At 35.8% G+C, this 13,805-nt stretch overlaps 1 protein-coding gene across 3 annotated transcripts in view; it reads left to right on the top strand.

Annotated features, from left to right (window-relative positions):
• Positions 1–13,805, top strand: part of ZFYVE9 (zinc finger, FYVE domain containing 9) — a 91,579-nt gene that overhangs the window by 44,675 nt on the left and 33,099 nt on the right. For all 3 annotated transcript variants that reach the window (XM_005872473.2, XM_005872470.2, XM_005872471.2), the window contains 2 exons: positions 5,530–5,652; positions 8,220–8,375. In XM_005872473.2, the coding sequence (XP_005872535.1) occupies positions 5,530–5,652; positions 8,220–8,375 (279 nt within the window). The remainder of the gene's footprint in view (positions 1–5,529; positions 5,653–8,219; positions 8,376–13,805) is intronic.

The raw sequence follows: 13,805 nt of genomic DNA, 5'->3' as shown, positions 1-13,805 counted from the left end.
TCCCAGCAAACAAAAGCCCAGGACCAGATGGCTTCTCAGGGGAGTTTTACCAAACTTTCAAGGAAGAACTAAAACCTATCCTCCTCAGACTACTACAAAAAATTCAGGAGGAAGGAACACTTCCAAGCTCATTCTATGAAGCCAGCATCACCCTAATACCAAAACCAGGTAAAGACAACACAATGAAAGAGAATTACAGGCCAATATCCCTCATGAACATAGATGCCAAAATCCTCAACAAAATCTTAGCAAATCGGATCCAGCAGTACATCAGAAAGATCATACACCATGACCAAGTAGGATTTATCCCAGGGATGCAAGGATGGTACAACATCCGTAAATCAATAAATGTGATACATCACATAAACAAATTGAAAGAAAAAAACCACATGGTCATATCAATTGATGCAGAAAAAGCATTCGACAAAATCCAACACCCATTTTTGATAAAAACTCTCAGCAAGGTGGGAATAGAAGGATCATACCTCAACATAATAAAAGCCATATATGACAGGCCCACAGCCAACATCATACTCAATGGACAAAAACTAACACCATTTCCCCTAAGAACAGGAACAAGACAGGGATGCCCACTCTCACCACTCCTCTTCAACATAGTCCTGGAAGTATTAGCCATTGCAATTAGACAAGAAGAAGAAATAAAAGGCATCCAAATTGGAAAAGAGGAAGTAAAACTGTCCTTATTTGCAGACGACATGATATTATACATACAAAACCCTAGAGACTCCATCAAAAAACTACTAGACTTAATACATGAATTTGGCAATGTAGCAGGATACAAAATTAACCCCAAGAAATCTGAGGCATTTCTATACACCAATAGTGAACTTTCAGAAAGAGAGATTATAAAAACAATCCCATTTACCATCGCACCAAAAAAATTAAGCTACCTAGGAATAAACTTAACTAAAGAGGTAAAAGACCTCTACTCAGAAAACTACAGGACGTTGAAAAAAGAGATAGAGGAAGACATAAAGAGATGGAAGAACATACCATGTTCTTGGATTGGTAGAATCAACATCATTAAAATGTCCATACTACCCAAAGCAATCTATAAATTCAACGCACTTCCCATTAAAATACCAATGGCCTACTTCAAAGATCTAGAACGAACTCTCCAAAAATTCATCTGGAATAAAAAAAGACCCCGAATAGCTGCAGCGATCCTGAGAAAGAACAAAGTAGGTGGGATCTCAATGCCAGATATCAAGCTGTATTACAAAGCCACTGTTCTCAAAACTGCCTGGTACTGGCACAAGAACAGACATATAGATCAGTGGAATAGAATAGAGAGTCCAGAAATTAGCCCGAACCAATATGCTCAATTAATATTTGACAAAGGAGGCAAGAACATACAATGGAGCCAAGATAGTCTCTTCAATAAATGGTGTTGGGAAAATTGGACAGATATATGCAAGAAAATGAAACTAGACCACCAACTTACACCATACACAAAAATAAACTCAAAATGGATAAAGGACTTAAATGTACGACAGGAAACCATAAAAATTCTAGAAGAATTCAAAGGCAACAAAATCTCAGACATATGCCGAAGCAATTTCTTCACTGATACAGCTCCTAGGGCAGTTGAAACTAAAGAGAAAATGAACAAATGGGACTACATCAAAATAAAAAGCTTCTGCACAGCAAAAGAAACCATCAACAAAACAACAAGAAAACCCACTGCGTGGGAAAACATATTTGCCAATGTCATATCTGATAAGGGCCTAATCTCCAACATTTATAGGGAACTCATACAACTTAACAAAAGGAAGATAAACAATCCAATCAAAAAATGGGCAAAGGACCTAAATAGACACCTTTCAAAAGAGGACATTCAGAAAGCCAAGAGACATATGAAAACATGCTCAAAGTCACTAATCATCCGAGAGATGCAAATCAAAACAACAATGAGGTACCATCTCACACCTGTCAGACTGGCTATCATCAACAAATCAACAAACGACAAGTGCTGGAGAGGATGTGGAGAAAAAGGAACACTTGTGCACTGCTGGTGGGAATGCAGACTGGTGCAGCCACTATGGAAGACAGTATGGAGTTTCCTCAAAAAACTGGAAATGGAACTCCCATTTGACCCTGTGATCCCACTTCTAGGAATATATCCCAAGAAACCAAAAACACCAATCGGAAAGGATATATGCACCCCTATGTTCATAGCAGCACAATTCACCATAGCTAAGATCTGGAAACAGCCTAAGTGCCCATCAGTAGATGAATGGATTAGAAAACTGTGGTACATCTACACGATGGAATACTATGCTGCTGTAAAAAAGAAGGAACTCTTACCATTTGCAACGGCATGGATGGAACTGGAGAGCATTATGCTAAGTGAAATAAGCCAGTCAGTGAGGGAAAAATACCACATGATCTCACACATTCATGGATAATAGAGACCATTATAAACTTTTGAACAATAATAGATACAGAGGCAGAGCTGCCTCAAACAGATTGTCAAACTGCAGCGGGAAGGCCGGGGAGGGTTGGGGGGCAGGAGGGAAGGGGGTAAGAGATCAACCGAAGGACTTGTATGCATGCATATAAGCATAACCAATGGACATAAGACACTGGGGGGTAGGGGAGGCCAGGGGATTGTCAAGGGCGGGAGAAAAAAGGACACATATGTAATACCCTTTGTAATACTTTAAGCAATAAAAAAATTAAAAAAAAGAAGTAAAATTATTATCCAATTTAAAGAATGCTTGTCTTTGCATGAACAAACTGACGAATTTCAGAGGGAAGGTGGGGTGGAGGGGTGGGTAGGAAGTGCTTAACCAGGGAATCTATATGCATATTATGGACACAGACAATAGAGTAGTGAAGGCCTGGGAGGGGCGGGTGCAGGGTAGAAGGGGTTAATGGGAACAAACAAACAAACGGGACATCTGTAATACTTTAAACAATTTTAAAAAATGCTTATCTTTTTGTGAAAGTTTCTTGTTGACATATCCAGATCAGCATTCAATTAGTACAGTTTCAAAAGATGTTTTATCAATAATTTCTCCTCAATTTTTTCCTATTCTTTTACCTGGTCTCCTTGCCTTCAGTCTTTCTGTCCTTTATCTTCCACATCTAGCCTGTTTTTAAACAAAGATAGTATCATATATTGCTTTTGCTTAGAAACAGTCAATGGGATTTTTAATCCCTTCAGTATAAATTGCCTACCTTAGCATACAGTGTTCCTTATAACCTTATCTCAACTTATCTTTCTAACTTTATTTCCAGCTACTGCCTCATGCATTCTACAGTTCATGTGCATGCTACAGTTTATTTACTGTCTTGAATATTCTCTTTTCATACTTTCATGCCTTTTCTTCTGCTGTGGAAGAGTGGGAAGAGAATGGACTTCAGAGCTGGACAAATCTGAGCTTTGCTCTCAGTACTAATCCATTGTAGCTGTGTGATCCAGTGGGCAAATCATATATCCTCTCTGAGTGTTTTTCCTACTCTTTTAAAAAAAACACCTAGTAATTACACCACCTTAATTTAAGAGTCATGACTATTAAGTCAGATTTCATACCTGAAAGTACTGAGCAAAAAAAGTGGTACAAAGGAGGCATGTAATTAATATTATGCTTTCCTTGCCTAGAATACCCTTCTATAACCTAGAATCCTTGAAAAATTCCTCAACCTTTCAAAATCCAGATTAGTGGAAAACTCTCCTCTGAATCCTTACCTAGGCTGTCTCTGTAGTAGTGTTTTGGATCCTTACTGTTTTAGTAGGAATTCTTGTAGACTGTTACTGCATTCTTATTGTAAAGTAGATATTTTATAGGTCTGATTCTTTCACTTAGAAGATGAATTCCTTCAGTCTTAATTTATGTTTGTGTCTTTTTATTTTAAATATATTTTTATTAATTTCAGAGAAGAAGGGAGAGGGAGAGAGAGATAGAAACATCAATGATGAGAGAGAATCATTGATTGGCTGCCTCCTGCACGCCCCACACAGGGGACTGAGCCCATAACCCGGGCATGTGCCCTGACCAGGAATCGAACCGTGACCTCCTGGTTCATAGGTTGATTCTCAACCACTGAGCCATGCTGGCCAGGCATGTTTGTGTCTTTTGCTGCTAGCATGGTGCTGTGCCTATAGTAGTCTCTCAGCAGTGTTGACTGAATGTATTGTACTAGCAGATCAACTGTGTTCTGATAGTTCAACAGTGAACTTTCACATAAAGTTAAGCATTCTTTTGTTTTGTATAATGCCTATGTTTCTTTACCAGGCAGGAACCCCTAAAAATATTCTTTTGTTAGTAAAATTACTACGTAGTTGACAAATTTTTGCTATTTTCATAAATCTTAGATTAATAAGAAATTGTATTGGTCTACTCTGTTGTTAAGATAAATAAGATCGCATTTTCATTAAAATGCACGTCCATTAACTCTAATTGTCAAAACCTCTCCTACTTGAAACTGGTTATCTCATATTTGCTCACTTAAACCACATTACTCTCTCTCTTCACCACAATTTTGCAATGTTATATTCCAGTGAAATAACTTCATAAATTTTTTTCTTTCTTTTAAGTCGCTTAGTATTTCTCTTTCTAATAAATATTTTCATTGATAGGGTAGACATTTCCCATACATCCAAAAACTAGTTTTTTGGTTTCTATTAGTCATTGGGAAATGGTGTTATTTTGTTCTACCTGGCTGTCCCTTAATGATGCATTTTATATGCAATTTTCATGTTTTCAGTTTCTTTCCACTATCTTTATATTCTACAGTGGTTATTACCCATGATTTTGACTTCAAACTGAGATGGCTACCATCATTCAAAATGGGGTGGCTGAATGTGACATAGTACTGTGCTTATAGGGGTTAAATGGGAAGAGTTCTGTTCAGAGCCTCAAGTATTAACTTGTTCATGTTCAGAATGTGATGTGTGATTTACTGGTGATTTTGGTGATATATGTACTGAACTCCTGATTTTTACATAAATGTATTCCTTCATGAAACCAATCACTTAAGATACTTTTGGTTTATTTTCTAGGTGCATTTTTTAAAGTTTAATTTTTTAATGGTAAAAAATCTCAAACTACACTAAAGGACATTGAGTAAAAAGTAGGATTCTCTTCTACCTCAACCGCTAGGCATCCTTTCCAAAAGTAACTAGTATGTTATCACTTTCTTATATATCATGGATTCTTTAAAATGTTGCTCTTAGAACATGTAATATGTGAAATTCTTATTATGATTGTTGGAGAATTTTTGTTAAATAAAAGAGTTGTTTTTAGATTTGGCACAAATCATTTTGTGGAGCAATCTCTACATAGGATAACCATGTTGTCCTCCAAATTGGACTGGGTCACTTTTGAAAGTGAAAGGGGGCACTGTTAATGATACTGAGATAGCAGGCACAAACCTCTATTCACTCTGCCTATCAACCAAATGCTCTCTCTTTCCTTTGCATAATCAGCCTGTTCCTCCATCAGATTTCTTTCTGTGTTTGTCCCGTTAGCCAGTCTCTTACATTGTTTTTTCCCTTTACAGACTATGCTGTGGAAGAGAAACCATCACAGATTTCAGTGATGCAACAGTTGGAGGATGGTGGCCCTGACCCACTTGTATTTGTTTTAAATGCGAATTTGTTGTCGATGGTTAAAATTGTAAATTGTAAGTTAGAAATTTGTTTTTCAAAATAAAAAGTGAGATACTTTACTGACTCATAGATAATACATAAAGCTTTCAAATTTATTACAAATATTTTTATATAGAGCCACATCTTATTGACCACTGGGTACTGAAGAAGTTGGTTTGTATAAAATAATATATCCCAGAAGACAATTGTGGGACTAACAGAAATTCTTGCTTTTAGTCATAGGAATGAGATAGGTGAATTCTCTATGAAGGAAAGCCAAAGAAAACTTGAACTGATTTGAGTTAGGTTCTTCCTGAAATGAGTATGTTATGTCACAACTTGCCACCAGGATAACCAGTGGTGGATATATTATTCAGGAGGGTAAAAAAAATTATATGCCAGATTTAAATCTCAGAAATCTTAACAATGGTGCAAAACTTTGTTTGGGAGAAGTATTATTTAACTAACACGTAGTGAAGCTTCAGTACATCTTAAGATTCAGAAGAAACTTCTAAATTCTTAGTGCCTTGTTGGACATCAGAATGAGAGAGAAGACAGTAACTTAAAATCTTGATTCTAAGATGGTATTGGAAAATAGAGAACACATTTATCTTGGATGAATATTAAAAGGCACAGTTTTGGAGAGAGGAAGGAAGCACTGGAGAACAGTCCTCTAGTTCCCACTGTGAGCTTGTTCTAAGTTGAACTTGGAAACCAGAAACAGCTATTCCCTTAGAGGTTCTACATTGATGAAATGCAGTTTTCTGTTTACTTGCTAGACATACCCTTGCATGTTTGGCCAGTTATTAATTAAATGCTCGTGATCTTTCCTTGTAGGATCAATTTTAAAATAATTTGCTCATTGGGGTGGTGAATACACAAAACAATATACAGTGATGTATTATAGAATTGTACCCCTGAAACCTATATAATTTTATTAACCAATTGTCACCCCAATAAATTAAATTTAAAAAATAAAATAACTTGGTCAAAATTTCAATTTGTCATATCTAGTTTATAAATTGCACTTAGAAAATATCTAACCTAGAATTCTTTTTGTTGTTAATCCTCACTCAAGGATATTTTTCCATTGATTTTTAGAGACAGTGGAAGGGAGGGGAAGAGACATAGAGAAAAATAGATGTGAGAGAGACACATCGATTGGTTGCCTCCTGCACACGCACCAACCTGCTGGGGATTGAGTCTGTGTGCCTTGACCAGAATTGAACCTGGGCCAACGGTCTATCCATTGAGCCAAATCAGCTAAGGCTAACCTAGAATTCCTTTTATATATATATATTTTTATTGATTTCAGAGAGAACGGGAGAGGGAGAGAGATAGAAACATCAATGATGAGAATCCTTGATTGGCTGCCTCCTGCACGCCCTCTACTGAGGATTGAGCTTGCAACCCGGGCATATGCCCTTGACTGAAATCGAACCTGGGACCCTTCAGTCCCAGGCTGATGCTCTATCTACTGAGCCAAACCAGCTCACCGTCTTTTTAGGTATATAAAGTAACAATTGCCAAAGTGAAAGAAGGGATCTTTTGTTAGTTTGATTTACATTGTGGTATTTATAATTTTATTAGAATCCTTTTTCAATTCCTTTGGGGATCCCACCATGTTGGAGTACAAATGATAAAAGTGCCAAAGACTGAACATTATTTTTAACTACATTTTTAAGTATATATTGCTTATGCTATTAGGACTCTACAGAGCCTTATAGTGAAGAAGTGGAAGTAAGTAGTCCAGAAAAGCCATCTTTTTCATCACTTTTTACAGCATGAAGCCAAGTAAAGTCATGTTGTTGATGATCTAGGATTTTCTTGCAGAAAGGTCTATAATTAGAATAGCTAGAATCTTTTAGTCATAGATTAATGTACACATAAAAAATATTTTTTAGGCCACAACCTGAATTCAAAGCTGTAATATTGGCTTTTATTGTTGTTGTTTTAGGCCTTACATAAGTAATTCCTATGTTGAAGTGTGTGTTGTTGTTTTTTAAATAAAGATGGGGAAATAGATTTTTGATCATTATAGCTAAGGATGTGTAGATTGATTGTATTTATTTTTAAAGGAACATTGTTTCTTTTGATAATTACACTATTTTAATAATAGCAGTTAAAAGTTTTCAGTGTGTCTTTTTTCACTACTACTTCTTTTACTCCCCTTCCAATTGTTTTTCTAAGAGTTTGTCTAGAGCCAGAGGCATTGGTATATTTTATTTTCTACAGTAGTTCTTTGGCTCAATGCAGTACAAATCGCAGGTTGAATTATACAGACAGTATGATCTATTTCAGGGGTCCCCAAACTATGGCCCGCGGGCCACATGCAAATACAAATATTGTATATGTTCCCGTTTTGTTTTTTTACTTCAAAATAAGATATGTGCAGTGTGCATAGGAATTTGTTCATAGTTTTTTTTAAACTATAGTCCGGCCCTCCAACGGTCTGAGGGACAGTGAACTGGCCCCCTGTTTAAAAAGTTTGAGGACCCCTGATCTATTTTATTCTTTGCTGTATTATAACAGATTTTTGTGCATTTTTCAAAGGTTAAGAATTGAGAGAGATGTCTTTGTTATATTTTTATTCCATCTGTAGATGTGAACAGGAAGTGCTGGTGTTTCACAACCAAGGGAATGCATGCAGTGGGTCAGTCCGAGATCGTCATTCTTCTACAATGTCTGCCTGATGAAAAGTGTCTGCCGAAGGATATCTTTAACCATTTTGTACAGCTTTATCGCGATGCTCTGGCAGGTGGGAATCCTTATGATTTAATATGCACCCTTTATAGGTGATAAAACTTTTAGACACAGATGCAAAATAATTGTGTTAAATTTGGAAGCCTGGCATTGGACGTTGATATTAGTGGCAAGTTAGAACATGCTTTGGTCTGAGGAATTATAAATTTTAGTACTTTACCTGGTGTGTTTGTTATTTTACAAAGACTAGAATCAAAAGTTGTAAGAGAATCCATTGAGCTTGATGTAAGAATATTTTTCTTCAAGTAGCTTACAGATCATAATATTGGTACCCAATAGAATAAAGCATAATCATAGCTTATTACTTGTTTCTTCAGTTAATATTTATATATTCATAATGTAAAAGTACTCTGCATTTAATTTTCAGGTTTCAAGAATCAAGCATGGATATCTTTATTATGGTTTCAAAATAAATTATAAAAATTATTTACTGTAACAATCTAAAAGTAAGTGCATAGCTATTAGAAACTGGAGAAGTAATCATATAGTAGTCATATTTTTAATTTTTGAGGAACCTCCATACTATTTTTCATAGTGACTACACCAATTTACATTCCCACCTACAGTGCATAAGGGTTCCTTTTTCTCCACATTTTCATCAATATTTGGTATTTTAAAATTGATTTTTTTTAAAAAGCTGTTGTAGGAATTCAAGAAATTATCAGGGTTTAAGTTTAGTAATGACAATGGGAATAAAGAATGTTGAGGAGATATAAATGACAGTGATGCTTTAGTTCAATAGGATTAGTTAACTAATTGGATGTGAGGGGTGAGAGGGAACAAGTGGAAAGTTGACTTCAGATTTCTGGCTTGGGCACCTGAGTGGATGTTGTTCTTATTCATTAAGATAGTAAATAGAACAACAAATATGGCAGCTGAAGTCTTTGTTCATTGCATTGAATTTGAAATAATGACAACAGATGATAAGTAAATTGAAATGATCTCAGGAGGTAGATCTGGGAGACCCAGTGTTTATGTGAAAGTTGAAACTACGGTTGTGAATAAGATGGGCCAGTGTGAAGAGACCAGAGCTGTGAATGGAATTCTGAGAAATACCTACAAGGAAAGGCATGAATCATTATATGAGTCATTAAAATATATGTTTAGCATATATAGTTACTTATTTTTAAAAAGTATCCTTATATATCAGTAGAGTCCATTATTATATCGAAATGCAAAAAGTCTGCAACAAAAAATTACTTGGAACTGATAGTAAGATAATGGTGATAGCCTAACGTCTGCCTATAATACATCTAAGCCATCTTAAATACATGTATATTGGGTGAGGGCATGTACATATATACCTAAGTAAATAACATTTCAACAGCATAAACAAATGAGCTATAAAAGTCTCTCCTTGAATAGGAATCATTTCACAGCTCAGAAATACGGGCCTAGAAAAGAATCTTCGATTATCTAGTACAGCTCTAATGAACCTGGAGGTGTTGATGGCTTGTCTAAATCACAGGCCTAGTTGGTGGCAGAATTAGGTCTAAAGTTCCCTGACCAGTGTTCTTTAGTTTATGTCAGTATAGCATAAAACTGTACTGTTAATAGTACAGCAGTTTTTAAAAAAACAGGTATGCAAAATATCTGTGATATGCATGTTTTACTATGAATCCTGTTTTTAGATAATGAAGGTAGCAACTTGCTATATTATTTCGCTATGATTTTTTTAATAGGTGGAAACATATTTTAAGTGTTCTAAAATGACCCCAATTCATTATTTTTCTCCTTTGTGTAGCATAGTGAATGGAATTGGCAAATTGTATCTTAAATTTCCCCTGAGTATGACAGCTTTGAATACTCTACCACTTGCTTAGTGGTTCCTCTACCACAAATCACTAAAACCTTAAAAATCCTTGAATGAACTTTATAATTTAATCTGAAATTTTCATCTAAACTACAAGTATTGCCCTGACCAGTTTGGCTCAGTGGATAGAGCATCGGCCTGCAGACTGAAGGGTCCAAGGTTCGATTCCGGTCAAGGGCATGTACCTTGGTTGTGGGTACATCCCCAGTAGGAGGTGTGCAGGAGGCAGCTGATCAATGTTTCTCTCTCATCAATGTTTCTAACTATCCCCTCTCCCTTCCTCTCTGTAAACTACAAGTATTTAATAATACATGTATGTATATATGTTTCTTATTTAGTATACATATATTTGTCATATATAGTTGCTTATGCTTTCCACAGTGAGGGGTAAAATTATATTTTGTGAGAAATAACATTTGAGAGTTTCAGGATGCCTTCTGATTATCATAATGCCATGGAAGATTTTAAATTGTATATAGTATTTTTGAAGCAAGTCACTTTTTTACCTGTAAAACAAAAGGTTTCCTAACTAATGTGTTTCCAGGGAAAGAGGAACCTCACTGGTGTTTTCACCATCATCAGTGATTTTCTTGTATTGTTTTACCAGTTAAAGAATATTATCTTACTAGAGGCCTGATGCACGAAATTTGTGCAAGAGTAGGCCTTCCTTCCCCCGGCTGCCGGCACCCGCTTCCCTCTGGCACCTGGGACCAGGGCTTCCCTCCGCCCGGCTTTGTCCGGAAGGACGTCCCGTCTAATTAGTATATTACCCTTTTATTATTATAGATGAAACAGGTTTTTATTTTATTTTTCCAGCTAATTTTGAACCTTTTTGATAAATTACATTTATTTTATCTTTCTGTGAACAGAGGAGCCAAAGTATTGATGCTTTGCACAGTAATTTTTCAACTGATGAGAAAGTAATACGGAATTATTTATGAAGACATGATTTAAGATTAATCATTAATATTTATTGAGCACTTGCTACATGATAGGCAATGTATTCATTGCTTTAAGTGCACTATTTCACTTCTTCTTAACGGTAAAGTTTATACTGTTCCTGTTCCCATTGTACATATGAGGAAACTGAACATTGAGGGCATAATAACTTGCCCACAATCACACACATAGCTGGTAAGTGTTTGAATTCAGCTGTGTTTTCTCTAAATCTCATTTTTTGAATCATAAAACGCAATAAACTGCCTCTTGAGCTTTTTGAAGTTACATGGTAAATCTCACAGATGCTCTGAACTGAGGAAATGATCTTTTATGAAGTACTCATGCTTAACTATAGTGAATTGTACTACAGAGAACTTCAAAGGACTATCTAAATTCTTTTGATGACTTGAGCTTTTTTAAGTTATATTAATGCCTAAAATATTAGTATTTCTTGAAGTAAGTGAACTATTTGCTTGGAAATTGTTCCATTTGAGTTGATGTAAGGATTGATAAATATGCTTTGAAACAAAGGAAGCTGTTGTCATAGATATTTAAGTTGTATTTAAATTGAATTTAAAGATGGTTATTTGTGAGCACTTTGAAAAACAAAATTTTAGTTCCAAATTTAAGATAGAAAATTGCAAATTATATATATTTTAAAGAAATTGTGGTATATCAAAAGATCAGGAGATTGAAAGATCTGCTTTTTAGATCTTATTTTGCCACTTATTTACCCAGTGTCTTTGAGAGTCACCTCACCTCTACCCATAAGCTTCAATTTGTTCATCTGTAAAATAAAACCCCCAAATTCAGAGATGGTACTAGCTCTGTTAAGCTAGAGCACTGGTCTGATAATTACCTGAATTGCTTTGTAAACTACTGATTTAAAGCATTTGACATTATTGCCAGATCGTTTATGCTCAGAAGCAAGAGTTGTTGTCTGTTTTAATCACTATATAGATTCTTGAGTGGTCTTGGGGTATGTAGAATTAGTTCAGTGGATTCATTGTATTGAATGATTCCATTGAGAAATATTCTCTATAAATTAGTATGTAAGAGACTTTATGAATTCAAGAGCCCCAGATTAAGTCTTCAAATGAAAGCTTTTCTTTATCAAATTCTTATGTCCAGTGTGTTATTTTTGCTGATATCTGTGGAATGTTACCCTTTATTTGATGAGGTAGTAAATGACAATGTAAACTAAATCACTCTTTGGATTGATAAAAGTCTACTTAAAATTTTTTTTAAAAGAAAGTAAATGTTTAAAGCATAAAAGATATTTTTTATAATGGAAAGGGACATACTAAAAATTTTGAGTGTATGGGGGCAGAAAGGTAATCAATATCTGTAGGAAAATAACCAATAATAGATTCCAAAGGAATAATTAATGAATGCCTTGAGTTCCAAGCCAGCATTTTTCACCTCTGTGCTGTATTCACTAGGGCCGTGGTCGGCAAACTGTGGCTCACGAGCCACATGCGGCTCTTTGGCCCCTTGAGTGTGGCTCTTCCACAAAATACCACGTGCAGGCACGCACGTACAGTGCGATTGAAACTTCATGGCCCATGCGCAGAAGTCGGTATTTTGTGGAAGAGCCGGTATTTTGTGGAAGAGCCTGTATTTTGTGGAAGAGCCACAGTCAAGGGGCCAAAGAGCCACATGTGGCTCACGAGCTGCGGTTTGCCGAGCCGCAGTTTGCTGACCACTGCACTAGGGCATTCTTCTGAAACATAAATATGCTGTCATTAGAGCTTTAGAGGAATGCTATTGTGTACTCTCCATTGTGGAGGTGGGGGAGAAATCTTCCATCTCTTCTCTCTCCTATTCCTCCTTCTCCCCACCCTTCCAGATAAAAAGATGAAGATTTATATAATCCTTACTCTAAAACCTTTGATAAAGCAAAGAAAATCCTGCAATGTTTGGCTGATTATTATATGTATATTTGCATTATAACTAATAGGTATGTTTTGAGACACACTGTATGCCAGGTGCTGATAGGCATTCTACATAGTATAGTCTATCATTTATTCTTCCCAGCAGGTCAGAAGTTTAGTATAATTTATTCCATTTTACACAGATGTTGAGGCTCACAGAAGTTAAGTAACTTGCCCCCAAATCACACATTATAATGAGTGATCGAACTAGTATTCAAACTCATATCTCTGAAACTCCCAAATCTGTGACTTTTTTTCAAAATACCATACCACTTTCTTGATATGGGGATTTAAAAATATGTATATATACTTTTTTCACCCAGTGAGATTGTAAACTCTGTGAGAGCAGGTACCTAATCTTAACATATTTTCACGACCTTTGAGACAGTAATTGTTATTTTGATTCATATAGTAAAGTTGCACCATCTAACAAGGGAAGCCATGAGTATTTTTGGCTTTACTCTAGACCAGGGGTGGGGAATGTCCAGCCCTCAGGCTGCATAAGGCCTGCGAAATCATTTGGTTTGGCCCTGCCAAGGCAACCACAGGCAGGACTTGAAATTCAATAAATCTAGGAGCTTTTTTCATGGCAACATACATTCATATTAAGTGAATTATATTAAGCCAATTAAGTTATAAATATCTACATACCTCTTGGCAGAAAAAAGGTTCCCCACTCCTGATCTAGACAAACTTCTACAGTGATAATACAATTTATATATATATATATATATATACA

Source organism: Myotis brandtii, unplaced genomic scaffold, assembly GCF_000412655.1.
Source record: "Myotis brandtii unplaced genomic scaffold, ASM41265v1 scaffold382, whole genome shotgun sequence".
Taxonomy (NCBI): Eukaryota; Metazoa; Chordata; class Mammalia; order Chiroptera; family Vespertilionidae; genus Myotis; species Myotis brandtii.
This window is presented reverse-complemented; position numbering and strand designations above follow the sequence as displayed.